The sequence below is a fragment of the Ambystoma mexicanum genome, chromosome 2p (genome assembly GCF_040938575.1).
Source record: "Ambystoma mexicanum isolate Mex_15411 chromosome 2p, UKY_AmexF1_1, whole genome shotgun sequence".
Lineage (NCBI taxonomy): Eukaryota > Metazoa > Chordata > Amphibia > Caudata > Ambystomatidae > Ambystoma > Ambystoma mexicanum.
In genome coordinates this window covers 26,847,843-26,861,349 of record NC_090923.1, presented here as the reverse complement: position 1 = coordinate 26,861,349, position 13,507 = coordinate 26,847,843, and the positions used below count along the sequence as shown (strand labels likewise).

At 46.6% G+C, this 13,507-nt stretch overlaps 1 protein-coding gene across 1 annotated transcript in view; it reads left to right on the top strand.

The window, feature by feature from the left end:
- The window catches only part of STAB1 (stabilin 1), a 1,160,316-nt gene that overhangs the window by 120,483 nt on the left and 1,026,326 nt on the right, over window positions 1-13,507 (top strand). The window contains exon 3 of the mRNA XM_069643183.1: window positions 1,059-1,174. Coding sequence (XP_069499284.1) covers window positions 1,059-1,174 — 116 coding nt within the window. The remainder of the gene's footprint in view (window positions 1-1,058; window positions 1,175-13,507) is intronic.

Genomic DNA, 13,507 nt, shown 5'->3' with positions numbered 1-13,507 from the left:
ATTCTTATTATGAATAAAATATATAGAAAGTCACAATGTAAAGTGTTATAAAGAGCAAGTTTACAATGCCATTACAATGAAACAGTTCCTTTTTTCAAAGAACTTTTTTGTTGTTGCAGAGAGTACACATCTTTCTCTCTCTCAAAATGGCCTTCCTTCTTGGGAAGGGCCACGCAGATTCCAATCACTGATCTGTTCTTTCTGTGAGCACAGTAAGCACAACCACTAACAGTGATCAAAGCATTGACAATAACAAACACGAGTGTACATACTTCAGCTGGTCCCTTGCAAGGTCTGTAATAATCCTAGCAGCTCCCTCCAGCTCTCCGCATTCCCTGTAAGGATAGCACACCGGCATTGCCGTGGTGGTGACATTGCTTCTGGACACAGGCGATGACTCCAGAAACCAGGCCGGTCGACTCCTCGGGGGATGACTATGTCGCCGGTTCTCTCACTCTACTTTTTAACCATAAAAAAACACAGCACCCCTCCCCCCCATTCAAGATACCTGCAACTTTCCCAGAGAGAGAGAGTCAGAAAGTAAGGGACAGAGAGCGACAGAGCCAGAAGAAGAGTGCAGAGAGAGTGTGTGAGAGAGATGGAGAGAGCTACCACTAGTTTGCTGTAAGATACCCCGCTTACAGCCAGGTATATAATGTGACCTGCATGCTCACTTCCTCACAGTGGTAGCTTTCTAAGAGCTTTTTTAATAGTCAAATTGATCGTAAAAATGTGTCGGTGCCGACGCGTGGAGACCAAACTGAGACATTTCAGGAGGGATTTAAACCTAGAACAACAGTGCAACCTAAAATGATAGATCGGCATAATCCTAACTAACCAGAAATTAAAACTGTTACTGCCCAGATTGAAAAAGGCACAGTAAGTGCCGAAACACGTGTCTCAACTAAAGGCTACCATCTATATTAAAAGCAAAAATATACACTTAAAAGAACGACTCCACAAGAGTTTCTTTCTATAGTGGCGCTGCCAGTGTGTGAAGGATTTCTGGATCTATTGATCGTAAAAATGATTTGACACTTTATTTTGTTTTATTTCAGTTACGCAGTGGACATGGGCGGAGAGGTACTTTCACTGCCTGGCTGCAGTCACTTGTGTCAGAAGAGAATTATCCAAAAAGGGTGCTGCGACGGATCGTGGGGGTCCGAGTGCCATGGTATGTACCAATGTTTGTGTCACCTATTTAACTGCAATTAACGTACTGAATGCACTTGTACTTCCATGACTCTAGTTTTAGGGGTGTCTCCTTATTGAAGAGTTCATCTCCAGGTGTTCGCTGGATGTCCCTCTCGTTCCAGTGAATCGTCCAGATGTTTATCCAAACATTTCAATCCACTTCATTTCAGTTCTCAACAAGATCCCCAATGCTGGAGCCCACCTCCCTACACAGTTGTTGCCTTACGTGATCTACCAGGCAAATGCCATCTCCTCCTACCATCTCTAAGGGGCAATCTTTCCAGCCGTCATCTTTGCATGTGCTGTGAATTCTCATCCAGCGTAGACTCTGATCTGCCGAATCCTCATGCTCGTCTCCGTTTCACAGCCATCAACTTCTCAAATCCCGATACACTTAGAAAATATTCATCAAATTCGAGGCTTCTGTGGGTCAATTCACCAATCACTCTGTTCTGTACTTGAGATGAGCCTTCTATAAACATGTTTGGTGCATGGACTCTACACCTGTCTCATTGGATCATACGGGTGAGTATCTTCGGAGAGATCAAATTCTCAAGATATGGAAAAATATGCATGTCAAACTTTGTCTCTTTGGTTAATCCAATTGCCAAGTGGATCCTCGTGGAAAAGGCAGACAAGGTTGACATCCCAGTCACTGAGAGTATTTAGGCCACCTTCTTCAATGGCTGGTTACCCGTCATGGCAGAAGGTGAGAGTAACACTGCTATCAAAACCCCACCCGAGAAAGGCCAGTCGCTTGAGGCACTTGGAGGGGTCCCCTTTACAGCATGTACATGTGAGTCTAGTTTCAATATCTTGAGCATTGTATTTGTATATTATTTTATGTATATAGTGCTTCATGTCAAAGGACACCAAATTAGAAAATCACACACATCAGTTAGAGTGCAGATGCTCCTTCAGGCATTTTTGAGGAGGGAAAGAGAGGATAGAGACCTGATAGAAAGGAGAAGGATGTTCCAGTGCTTTGTGGTGAGAAGAGAGACGGAGTGAAAGCGGATATAGGCACAGGGTGGATGTGGGAGATTTAGAATAAAGAGAGGCGGAGTGCAGAGGACGCAATGAAGAGGAGAAGCAGACCAAGGCTGAAAGATAAGGGGGTGCGATACCGTACAAACATTTGAATATTAGACATCGAAAGGAGAAAAGAAGTTTGGCTTCAAAAGACAGCCATCTCAGAGAGTTCAGGGCCGTAGAGATGGAATCATATGGGAACAGGGTGCAAAGAATGCGAAAAGGTAAGTGCTAGGTAGATCGAAGAGGGGTAAGGTGATTAGCTGGGAGACCGAGTAGCAGACTTGAACAGTAGAATAGACAGGAAAAGATTAAGAACGAGACGAGGAGCTGAGAAGCATGAAAAGTTAGAAACCTGGCAGGCTTTACAGATGTCATATAGATGAAATCGACAAGAACGAGAGGCGCGAGAGATGTGGATTGAAACGAAGAGAGAAGGGTCAAGAAAAACTCCTAAATTACCAACTGGGTTAGAGATGGAGCGTGAAGAGGGTGGAAATGAAAGACACAGGGGGAAGAATAGTAGAGGCGGGGAAGAAAAGAACTTCAGTTTATTGAGGGGTCAAGATGCAAATAGTAAGAAGACATCCAAGATTGAATGGAAATGAAGCAGGACAAAAGGGAGGAAAGAATAGAGACCGATGAGTGAGAGAAAGACAGGAAAACCTGTGCATCTGGATTCAGACCTTAGTAATATTCTGCATCTCTTGGGTTCTTCCCTGAACACGAGAGAGAAACAATGACTAGTTGTGGGAGCGGCATCTGGATGGGGGGGGGGGCTGTCCTGTGGATCTAATGCTGCTGAGCACAGGCTTCCCCTGGAAAAGCCTGTGGAAGCATAAGGGGGCAGTCAAAGGAACGCTTCGGGTGATTAAAGACCAGCAAAATAAATAGCTCAGCAGTTGACTCTCTGCCCTATGGGGCTGTGGTTTTGGAGGTCACCCGAGGGTCACCTCTGTCCCCCACCTTTTGTAACATCTATAGGTCTCTTTGATCGAAATGATTAAGAACAATGGACAAGAATGACATCCCTGCACTGATCATAGCCTGTGGGATCTTTCTTACAGAAAAGGCGACCAAGTATTGCATGAGTGTAGGTTACCCCCGAAATTCAAAAACACCACAGACATTCCAGCATTTGAGTCTGCCCTCAACCTCCATCCGTTCACATTCTCCCCCGCCATGATCCTACTGTCCCTTGCCACTACGCTGACATCACCCCATAGATATTCCCTGCTTGTCCCCAGCCCAGGACCATCATCGCCTGGGTCACTTTTCAGCAGGCAAGTTCTGTTGTGGAATTGCTCTGAATACTGTTTGTACTTCTGTGTGTCTTCTTTATTGTTGCATTGCCATGTTGATAATAACAATAAACACAACACGCAGTGGCAATGCCAACTGTTTTGGCTTTTGTGCAGGCTTGGGGTTAGCTGGCCATTAACGGTAGCAGCAAAATGGTGAGGGAACCTGCACATATAATGAAAGGGCCTGGCCAACGCCTACACACAAGCCAAAACTGCTGCCTTTCCCAATGCTTGTTTTTAACACAACTTCAGTAAAGGACATTAAAACAGCTAATGTATCAATTGGCTGAAGGCATAGCTAGGTAAGATTTATTTCACACCAATAGCGCATTTACTGCTCCAATTAAGTAATTAACTCTCAGAAAACTGCTTTGACAGGCACTTCAAGAACACATTTTGATGGTAAGGCTTGACTAAAGCGAGCTCAAAGAGTCCCCATGAGTTGGTGTTTTGGGCGTGGAGCGGCAGGAACTGAATGGGAATGGTCATAGGGATTGGCGTGGACAAGGCAGGCGATGGGTGGGCAAATAGCCAAACACTTTCAAGCTTTGTGTCCCTCTTCATATGCCATTTCTCTCCTAGATGTACTCAGACACAACAGGTTTGGCTTCTAGGCTGTGCAAATAGCCAAAACTAAAAATATATGTCATGTTATTTGGCATTTGCCTGGCACCTACTGCCATTGTTATGGCTTCAAAGCGCTTTGGGATGGAAGGCCTTTCGGAAGACCGTAGTCTGTGCAGACATGGAAATAAAAGAGCCCTGCATTGCATCCAAATAGCAATGAAAATTAGATGACTATTCCATCACTAGCAGAGATGATTAGTTTAAAACATTATTAAGAAAGTGCAGAACATTGTGTTCAGGTGCAGAAATAACTGCTATGTCAGTAACTATAGGACAGCCTGGCACTCTGCTACATTCTATGGGCCGCAGTGCAAGAGGGGGTGCATACTCTATCAACTGTGAAGACATCATGAAACAAGATACAGTCAACAGATTCTGAATTAAAAACAAGCACTTTTATTAACTTAAATGTCAGGATGGAAAATAGCCTAGCTTGCCATATGCTAAGGTGGGATTTCCCTACTTAAATAGTTCATCAGAAGAATCTGTCTGTCTCCAAAACCTATCCTCACCCTCACATCTAATCTTTACAAAGTGTAGGGATGTCAGCAACCAAAAGAAACAGTGTCCAGCGTAAAGTCCTGAGCCTCTTCCAGCTCGCAGCTTCCTTTCAGCTCCCTTCCCCAAGTATAAAGCAGTGCCAAAAGGAAAGACTCAAATGTTACCACTCTTGAGTTCAGAATGATAACAGTATTAACCAATTCCCGAGGATCCCTTCCCCAAGTACCAAATAACACAGTTCCAAGCACAAAAGAACCTTGAGAGTCCGGTCCCAAGTCAATGAATAGTTCGAGTCTCACGGTTCCGTTCCCCAAGTTCTTTGTCACTCTTGTTCTTCGTTGTATGGTTGGTTTTTCACATAGTAATTGTAGCTGTGTTGGAGTAACTTCCAAATCTTCATTAATTCTGCTTTTAATGTAATACGTCATTTTCACATTGTTTAGCTTAGAATGCAGCATACGTTGATTTCTCTTGGTTTTAAAGTGTCATTTAGAATTCTGCATCTGATAATGATTTCTCGAATGTAAAGTTCTGATTCACTTTTGAACTTAAAATGTAAGAGTTAGTCAGTTTTTTACTCAATTTGGCATTCAAATAGATATCAGTTGCATTTGGTTAGGTTTTCATTTAGTTTGAAAAAAGAGATACAGGTGCCCTTCCGTGAGAACGAACATGGCCTAATGACCTGTTCTATGGGAAGGTGCTCACTCGATGGTCTGCACCCACATTTGAGCTCACTGTACTTTTCACAAAGGAGGAATATCCATTTGCATATCATTCTTTGTTCCGCCCATTTCAGTAGGGGTCATCCAGACTTGGACCCCTTGCTCAAGGTGCTCAGAGAGGCAAAGCTCCACCTCACTGATGAGGCCCAACAAGGCTGAAACACGTGTCTGGGGATGCTGTTGATACTCTTGCTCAGAAGAGAATTGCCATAGCATTTCGGTGCTGGTCTGCCCATGTGGGTGGGACACAGACTGATAAGCAAATGTCTATTTCCCTGCTGTGAAAGGTACAGTGAGCTAAAGTGTGGGTGCAGACTCTTGAGTGGGTACCTTCCCAAAGAACAGGTCAATTAGCTGTGTTTGTTCTCGTAGAGGGGTGCCTATGAATTGTTTTCATTTAATTTAGTTTGGTATTCAAAAGACATGGGTTGCGTTTAGAACACACTTTTCATTCAACCTGTTTGGTATTATTCCTTCAATTCACTTCAAACGAAAGGTTGTGCATTCAGAGACTTTCGAGAACGTGTTTCCTCCACACACGACCACTCTGATACAAAGCGTTAATAGTATTCCACTGTCTGACAATGGATTGGATTGGAGACCTTCGAAAACCTGTTTCATCAAACATGCGTTCACTCCGAAACATTGTATTCCTTGATCAACCATTCGCTCACGCACCGGTTTTTGAAAATGGCTACAAACTCACTGGTCGCGGGTAAAGGCTTCACAGCAGCATGGATAGTACAGCCTCTTGCACCTCACGTCAGGCACCTCTTGCTCTTCAGGCACCCCTGTGTCATCGACCCAACACAGGGAAACCAGCATCTTCAAAGCATATAAAAAGGATCGCTTTTCAATACGGATCCCTTCTTAACGTTCGGTTGGGTCCCAGGTCCCATGCCACACTTGCACCAGCCTTCCTGCAGCTGCGGTCGCTCCTTCATGATCAGGTTTCCCTGTCCTCTCTCATACTGCTGGGCTGGTCTCCCTTTAGAAAACAAAAGAGGTGATGGCTGTAAGGTTTAGAATTACTCTTAACCTCCAGTTTTGCTCTGGGCAACCCTCCAGACCATCGTTCTTCGCCTGCTGAGCCATTTCAAAAGGGTAAAGACCATATGCAAATCAGGCTTGGTCCCACCCCAAAAGGGGCAGTCCAACCCAAACTGCTTGGTCACATCCCTTCTGCACGAGGCCAAAAGAATCTCCAGACATGTTTCAGCCTCGTTGGGCCTCATCTTTGTGGAGTAGCTTGGGTCTCTAGGCCCAGCAGGCACGTGACCCACAACTGGGCATACCCGTCCCACTCGGGGTAACTGTGCAAAACAAAACAGGTGATGACTGGAAGGTTTAGAATTAATCTTAACCTCTGGCAATGCTCTGGGCAGCCCTCCAGACATTGTTCTTCACCTACCAAGCCATTACAACAGAGGAAAGACCATATGCAAATCAGTCAGGCGAGGATACTTCCTCCTATAAGTGTGTGATGAATCCTGTGGAGTCACCACTGATCCCCAGTCAAAGATCTCCTCCCATGTGGCCAGGGGACGGCAGCCACTACCTGATACTGACCCTGTGGGTGGTGTTATGAGGGAGGATCGCATGGGAGGGGCCCACAGCCGCTACCTGATACTGACCCTGTGGGTGGTGTTATGAGGGAGGATCGCATGGGAGGGGACCACAGCGGCTACCTGATACTGACCCTGTGGGTGGTGTTATGAGGGAGGATCGCATGGGAGGTGACCACAGCCGCTACCTGATACTGACCCTGTGGGTGGTGTTATGAGGGAGGATCGCATGGGAGGAGACCACAGCCGCTACCTGATACTGACCCTGTGGGTGGTGTTATGAGGGAGGATCGCATGGGAGGTGACCACAGCCGCTACCTGATACTGACCCTGTGGGTGGTGTTATGAGGGAGGATCGCATGGGAGGTGACCACAGCCGCTACCTGATACTGACCCTGTGGGTGGTGTTATGAGGGAGGATCGCATGGGAGGGGACCACAGCCGCTACCTGATACTGACCCTGTGGGTGGTGTTATGAGGGAGGATCGCATGGGAGGTGACCGCAGCCGCTACCTGATACTGACCCTGTGGGTGGTGTTATGAGGGAGGATCGCATGGGAGGTGACCACAGCCGCTACCTGATACTGACCCTGTGGGGGTTTTATGAGGGAGGATCGCATGGGAGGAGATAGCTGTCGGGGAGATGTGGTGACCCCATCATTTTTAATCACTTTACAACACCCTCTCATTGTCAGAGACAAAAACCCCTTCCTGAAAAACAGTCTTACCAGGATACCATTCATACCTCATATACACATAATATTCACGTAGCATCTCCTGTTTCTGAGGTTTTTGATTTAAACAAAGATCTAAAACAATATAGTGTTAAAAGATGTAAAATTCTTATGGACTCAAACTCCCATAAAGCCTCCAGTCCCGAGACGAGGAAGAGGAAGAAGGAGTTAATGAGTATTGAAGGAAACACCATGCTAAATGTGCAGAGTAGTTGTGGCAATGGAAAACAGCTGTATGGGCCATTTAAACATGGTGAACACCTTCAATTAAGGAGAGGAGAAGAGAGATGCAAAGTGGGCGAAGTGGGAAGCAAAACCGAAGGCAGAATCAGACGCACGGAAACCGACCATGCTGAGGGAGACAGATGCTTCCAAGCAAATAGATGTGAGTGCAACTTACCAGAGAGATGTGAGACTGGGAGAAGCACGGTAGATACCAGGGGAGGAGTGCTAAAGGGCCGGCTGCTACAGCAAAGCTGTTGGTGTATGGATCTCGTTGAGCAGCAGTGGCTCTACCGGCAAATGAATGCAGAGCCAGAGAGAGAACTGAAGGAGGGTCTGCAGACCGGGTGAAGCTTACGCAGAGCTCCGCAGCAAAGTGCCACATGTCGGACACACCATCACACACCAGTGAGTTCGCCCAAAGATGTTGGGGACCCAGGAGCATGCCGACAGGCATATGAACAATTGAAAACATATTTTCAATACCGCCCAAGTAAATTAGAAAGACAGAATTTACACAAATCCTCATATTAGAGAAGTCATTATGAGGAATGTTGGTGTAAATATGATCACCAGCAGATGAACATTAATGAAGAAGTTGAAAGGCAAAATCTGTACAAACCTCCATATATGAGATGTCAATATTGGGAAAAGTGGGACAAGTAGTACCTAAAGTTACTGAAGTATAAACAGTGAAGAAGCACAACTGCTTTATCCTTTTTATTTTTCATCTCTGCCAGTGAGTATGACCAACCTAGTCCTGGCTCATGCACTTTCCTCAGCCCGACGATCCAGGCTGACTGCACCATGGAGGCAGGAACGCAAAGAGGCTCCAGCATGGCCACCTTTGTGCTGTGCATCAGAAGCAGCAAAATGGCAGGATGCCAATTGGCTGCTGCACAGTTGAAAGATACCAGCCCACACTAGCCAGAAGGCGCCGCCGGCCCTTGGTAAAGGCCGGGCATTACGGATACTTTTACTTTTCATCTCTTCCGGTGAGTATGACCTACTTGGTCCTGCTCCTGCATTTGCACCATGGCAGTAGGACCGCGAGGACGTTCCAGCATGGATTGGAGATGAGGCAGTGCAATTTCCCAGAAAACTTTCTTTCAGCAAGACTCTCCAACCAACAGCACCAAAGTGAAATCTGGTACACAAAACAATGCTTTCAATTTGAAAATAAAGTTTACTTTAACATCGCATCTAGCACATGTTCATGCTAAAACAATTGCTGTTCAACCAAGTTTACAATTACAATGTTTTAGAAAATAGAACCACATTTGTTTTACTAACACATTTTTAGAACTTGCATCACTATTGACATGTTTTACTTTGTCACCACAATCCGAAACCCTTGGGGAAATAAACACTATTTCATAATGCCCTGATCCACCAAAGGAGGGGTTGTATCACTTAGGATAATGGCCCTTTCCCAGCTTATGGCCATTCGGCTTCACCTCGGGCCACAGCTTGGGGTTGGCTCATATCCTACGTCATTGACGATATTGACACCTCTTCTTGGCATTTAAGGCAATAATAAAAATATAAAATAGTAATATCCAATCTTGAGAACAACAAAAACTCTGTGACGAATGTACTGATGAATGTGAGTACTCCAAAAAAAAAGTACTGATTGAAGTGAGTACTCCAGGAAAAATTGACTGATGGAAGCGAGTACTCCAGGAGAAATGTACTGATGGAAGTGAGTACTCTTTGATAACTACTCCATCAATTCCTCTTTAGAATGCACCTCAAGGACACACGTGTGTCCCCTCCACTCAGGCGATTAGAGTAATCATTTGTGTTGAATAGTGTTTTCCATTACCATTGGGGCTTGGTAGCAAATTTCCCTCCAGTGGAAAGTAGAACCCTATATCCCAGCAAAAACCTTGATATGCTGTTCAAAGTGTGGTCCTCTCTCAGCTGGATGGTAGCAGTGTCCTCCTGGAAGGCCTTCCAGCAGCCACCCTCGCACTCGTGAGATGTGTCCTGCATGCTGCAGCACGATTCATCAAAAGACTCTGCAAATTCAACCACATCACCGACCCTCATCCATCTGCACTGGCACTCGCTGCAAACACGTATCACCTTCAAATCCTGCTGCATCGTCTACAAGGCCATCGCTCTCAAGTCCCCAAGCGAGCTCAAAGAGAAACTCAGCATCTCCAGAGGTATCCAATACACCAGAAGATGGGCCTTCTCCGTCTGCACCCCCAGAGTCTGAAACCTCTTCCCCAACAACCCCAGGCTCACTCCCTCGCTACCTCATTCCCGAAAGGAGCTCAATACCATCCTCTTCAAAAGAATGGCTCCTCCGTAACACCTAGATCCATACACCATCCACTCACCACGTAATCTGAGACTGGGATATGATGAATCAGAGTCGATTATCCCAGAAATCCTGGCCTGGAACCCTTCTCATGTGGCCAGGGAAAGGCAGTCGCTTCCTGATCCCGTTCCTGGGGGAGGTGTTCTGTGGGAGGATCCCATGAGATAGGATCCAGGTCAGGAAAACTGGGTAACCCCCTTTAATAACTTCCCTAGTGACCTGACGATCTTAATGGCCTATTTGAAAGATTAAAACCTGTGAAGAGAATTGAAACCAGAACATTGGGGACTTCAAGTCCCACAATGCCCAGTACTGGCACAAGGAAGAGGGACTCAGAGTCTCAAAACTGCAGAGCGCAGTCTATTGGTTCTAATGACCAACACCTGAGCGTGACATTTGAATATATAAGGCCACTCAGTTGCAGGCCATTAGAGCAAGAAGGCAGAGAGACAGGAGGAGTTGCAGGCTGCAGTTGTGGGAGTGGAAAACTGAAGATGCTGGAGCCGCCGCTGTATCTGAAGCAGGTGTCGGATCTGAGAGGGTCTTTGTGTTGACAGATCAAAAGTGCTGAGGTTGCTCATTATTTCCCTGTGAAGAGAGAACACTCTTTTGACTGTGTATCCTGTTTCGGTGGCCGGCAAGCACCGAAGACCCTTTAGGAGTGAGAAGAGCTGCTTATCCCGGTACGGCACGAGCCACAGGGAAATGACTGAAGCCGTCAGTGAGACAGAAAGCAGCAAAAGAAGCAGAGTTGGATGCAGCATCAGATCGAGCGGATGCATATGAGGAATCCAGTGAGTTTACCATTGCGCGGTTACCCTGGAAGGCTCCGTAGTCGACCCCTTGCTAATTTTCCTTATTTTGAATGAAAGGAATCATATTTAAGTTATAATAACGTTGACAAAGGACAAGAAAGGAAAGGTTACAATTATTGTTACCCAAGACAAGAATATTGTTAAAGCAGAGAAAGAACAATATTAAATCCAAATAGAAACACACATTGCCAAAGCCAAGAGAGAGTAATACTGAAAAACACAAACCATAACCATCATTGCTAAAGCCAAGAGAAGGCAATACTGAAAACAGCTAAATGTAACCCTTATTGCCAGACTAAAGAAGAGGCAACAGCTTTAAAAGATATGAACAGGCATGACCTAAGCCTAGAAGGGGCCAGTTTAATACAGAAACAGTGTCATCAGTTATTTGATGTAAAAGAGGGAAAGCAAAAGTGGCAGGAGAGAAGCCCTCCGGATACAAAGTATTGTCATGATCACTGCTTCCAAGGAGCCAGGACCAGCCCAACGTCCTTGGAAGCAGGCCCCTAACCCTAATCCTAGGCACCAGCCGGTCCCCACAGGGACCTTTTGGACCTTGTCCTGGCGCCGGTGGCACCAGGCTCATCAGAATCATCGGTCCCGGCACTGGAAGCGCCGGGCTCATAAAATGTGTGCAGATGTTTGGGTGGACTTACCTGCAGCAGACCATGCTGCTTACTTACCAGCCACTTAGAAGTCCTCTGTAAACAGGAACTACTTTCTTACCTGGGTGGGGCAGCTCCATTCCCTGGATTCAGCATGGGGAAAGCTTCTGGAACTGGAACTCTTTTCTTACCTAGGCGGGGCCGTGGAGGAAGACGCCTCATCACTCCAAGGCTATTTAAACCACACCCGATGGATGAAACGTGCTTCGCGTTATTCTGCATCTGCAGCAGAACGCTCACCGAGTCTGTTCCAGCCTTTCTTCCTCAATCTGCAAGAATCATACTCACCATTCCTGTATCCAGTCGACAGCAGCATCTGCAGGGACAAGAAACAGCAGGTTAGCAAGGCAGTCTTAACTCGCAGTGCTTACTCACCTGATCCATCGGCTGCGGTCATTTCGGCACGCTGTACTTTCGCCTGTGAAGACAAAAGCATTGTCATTACTAACCGGCACTCCGTGAACTCTGGAATTCTTTACGATGCATCGCCACCTGCGGAGATAAAAGCATCGTATTTACTTACGGGCCTTCCGCGGACTCCGGCGCTGCAAACAAGCTTCTGAAAGACAAAAGAAGAGACATTAGACAGGTATTTACTTACGCCCATTGCGCTCTTCACAATAGAACGCCTGCAAATACTCCGGTGCCTCTTCACCACGAACTACGCTGCAAGGGAAAGAACAGCTAGAGTGCTTGCATTTACTCACGCATTTCCAGGCGCTTTATTTCATCTTCCTCAAGAGTCCTGCAAGCAAAAGGGGAGAAAAGCATCATACGAAGTGAAAGGAAGCGCCCCCAATTTCAGCACGATCCTCCCCGCAATGAGAGACAATAAGGGACTCTCCCGTAGTGGGAATAAGACCAAGACAGAGTGCGGGTGAGCGTAAGTGGGAGTTTATCCAAAGAACAGGGCATGCAAAGAACTCTGCAACCTCCGAGAGCGCTCTGTCTGACAATAGCAAAGACAGGCGTATTTCTAATACAAAAAACGTCATCAGAACCTACACACTATAGGGGGCACAAGTTAATTGGGATTGGGTGGCGTCGACTAACTATAGGTGTTGCTGCAGCGTGGTTGGTCTTGGCGTGAGGACGTCACTGGTCAGCCTCGTGGGTTGGGTTGGGCCTGGCAGGCCAGCTTGAGGTCATCCGAGCGGTGTTGGTATGCTGGGGCAGCCTGTGACAAAGATGAATACCTTTCCTGACTCGTTTGCCCTAGGCCATGCACACTGCAGTTATTCAAGAAACGACATCTAAGTTCATCAATAAATCGCTCAGCAGTTTGTCTTATAAAATAAGCGCAACACATGAGGAATGCACCTCGTGAGAGGTCCGGTGGTTGTCGGTTGGGGTGAGATTTACCTGTGTCCTATTGACCGGTATTTTAGGTCGAGGGGCTGGGCTCTGGGGCCTGAGCCGAATGATACATGTCTGTCTGCCGCGTTAGAAGTTATTATATAAAGGGGTCTCTGTGTCTTGTCCCAGTGATGGGGGTCATCTTTGCACGGGGTCATGATTCTTGGGGTGGTCTAGGGGGAGGGTTGTGGAATTTACGAGAGGGTGCTGGTAGATCAGTGGATTCAAACGTGGGTTTATTACCGTGCTGTAAATAACACAGGTGGCGGGCTGTGGCCTTGGGTGCGGTACCGGGGCCTCTGACTCTCTGAAGCGGCTCCAGCTTGGTTGGGGGAGGTGAGGAAGCGCGGCACAGGCCTTAGCTTCTTTATCTGGCAGGCTTGGTAGGGTGGGAGGGAGAATGGCCTTGCATATATTCACAAAGGTTTTTTCCTCGTG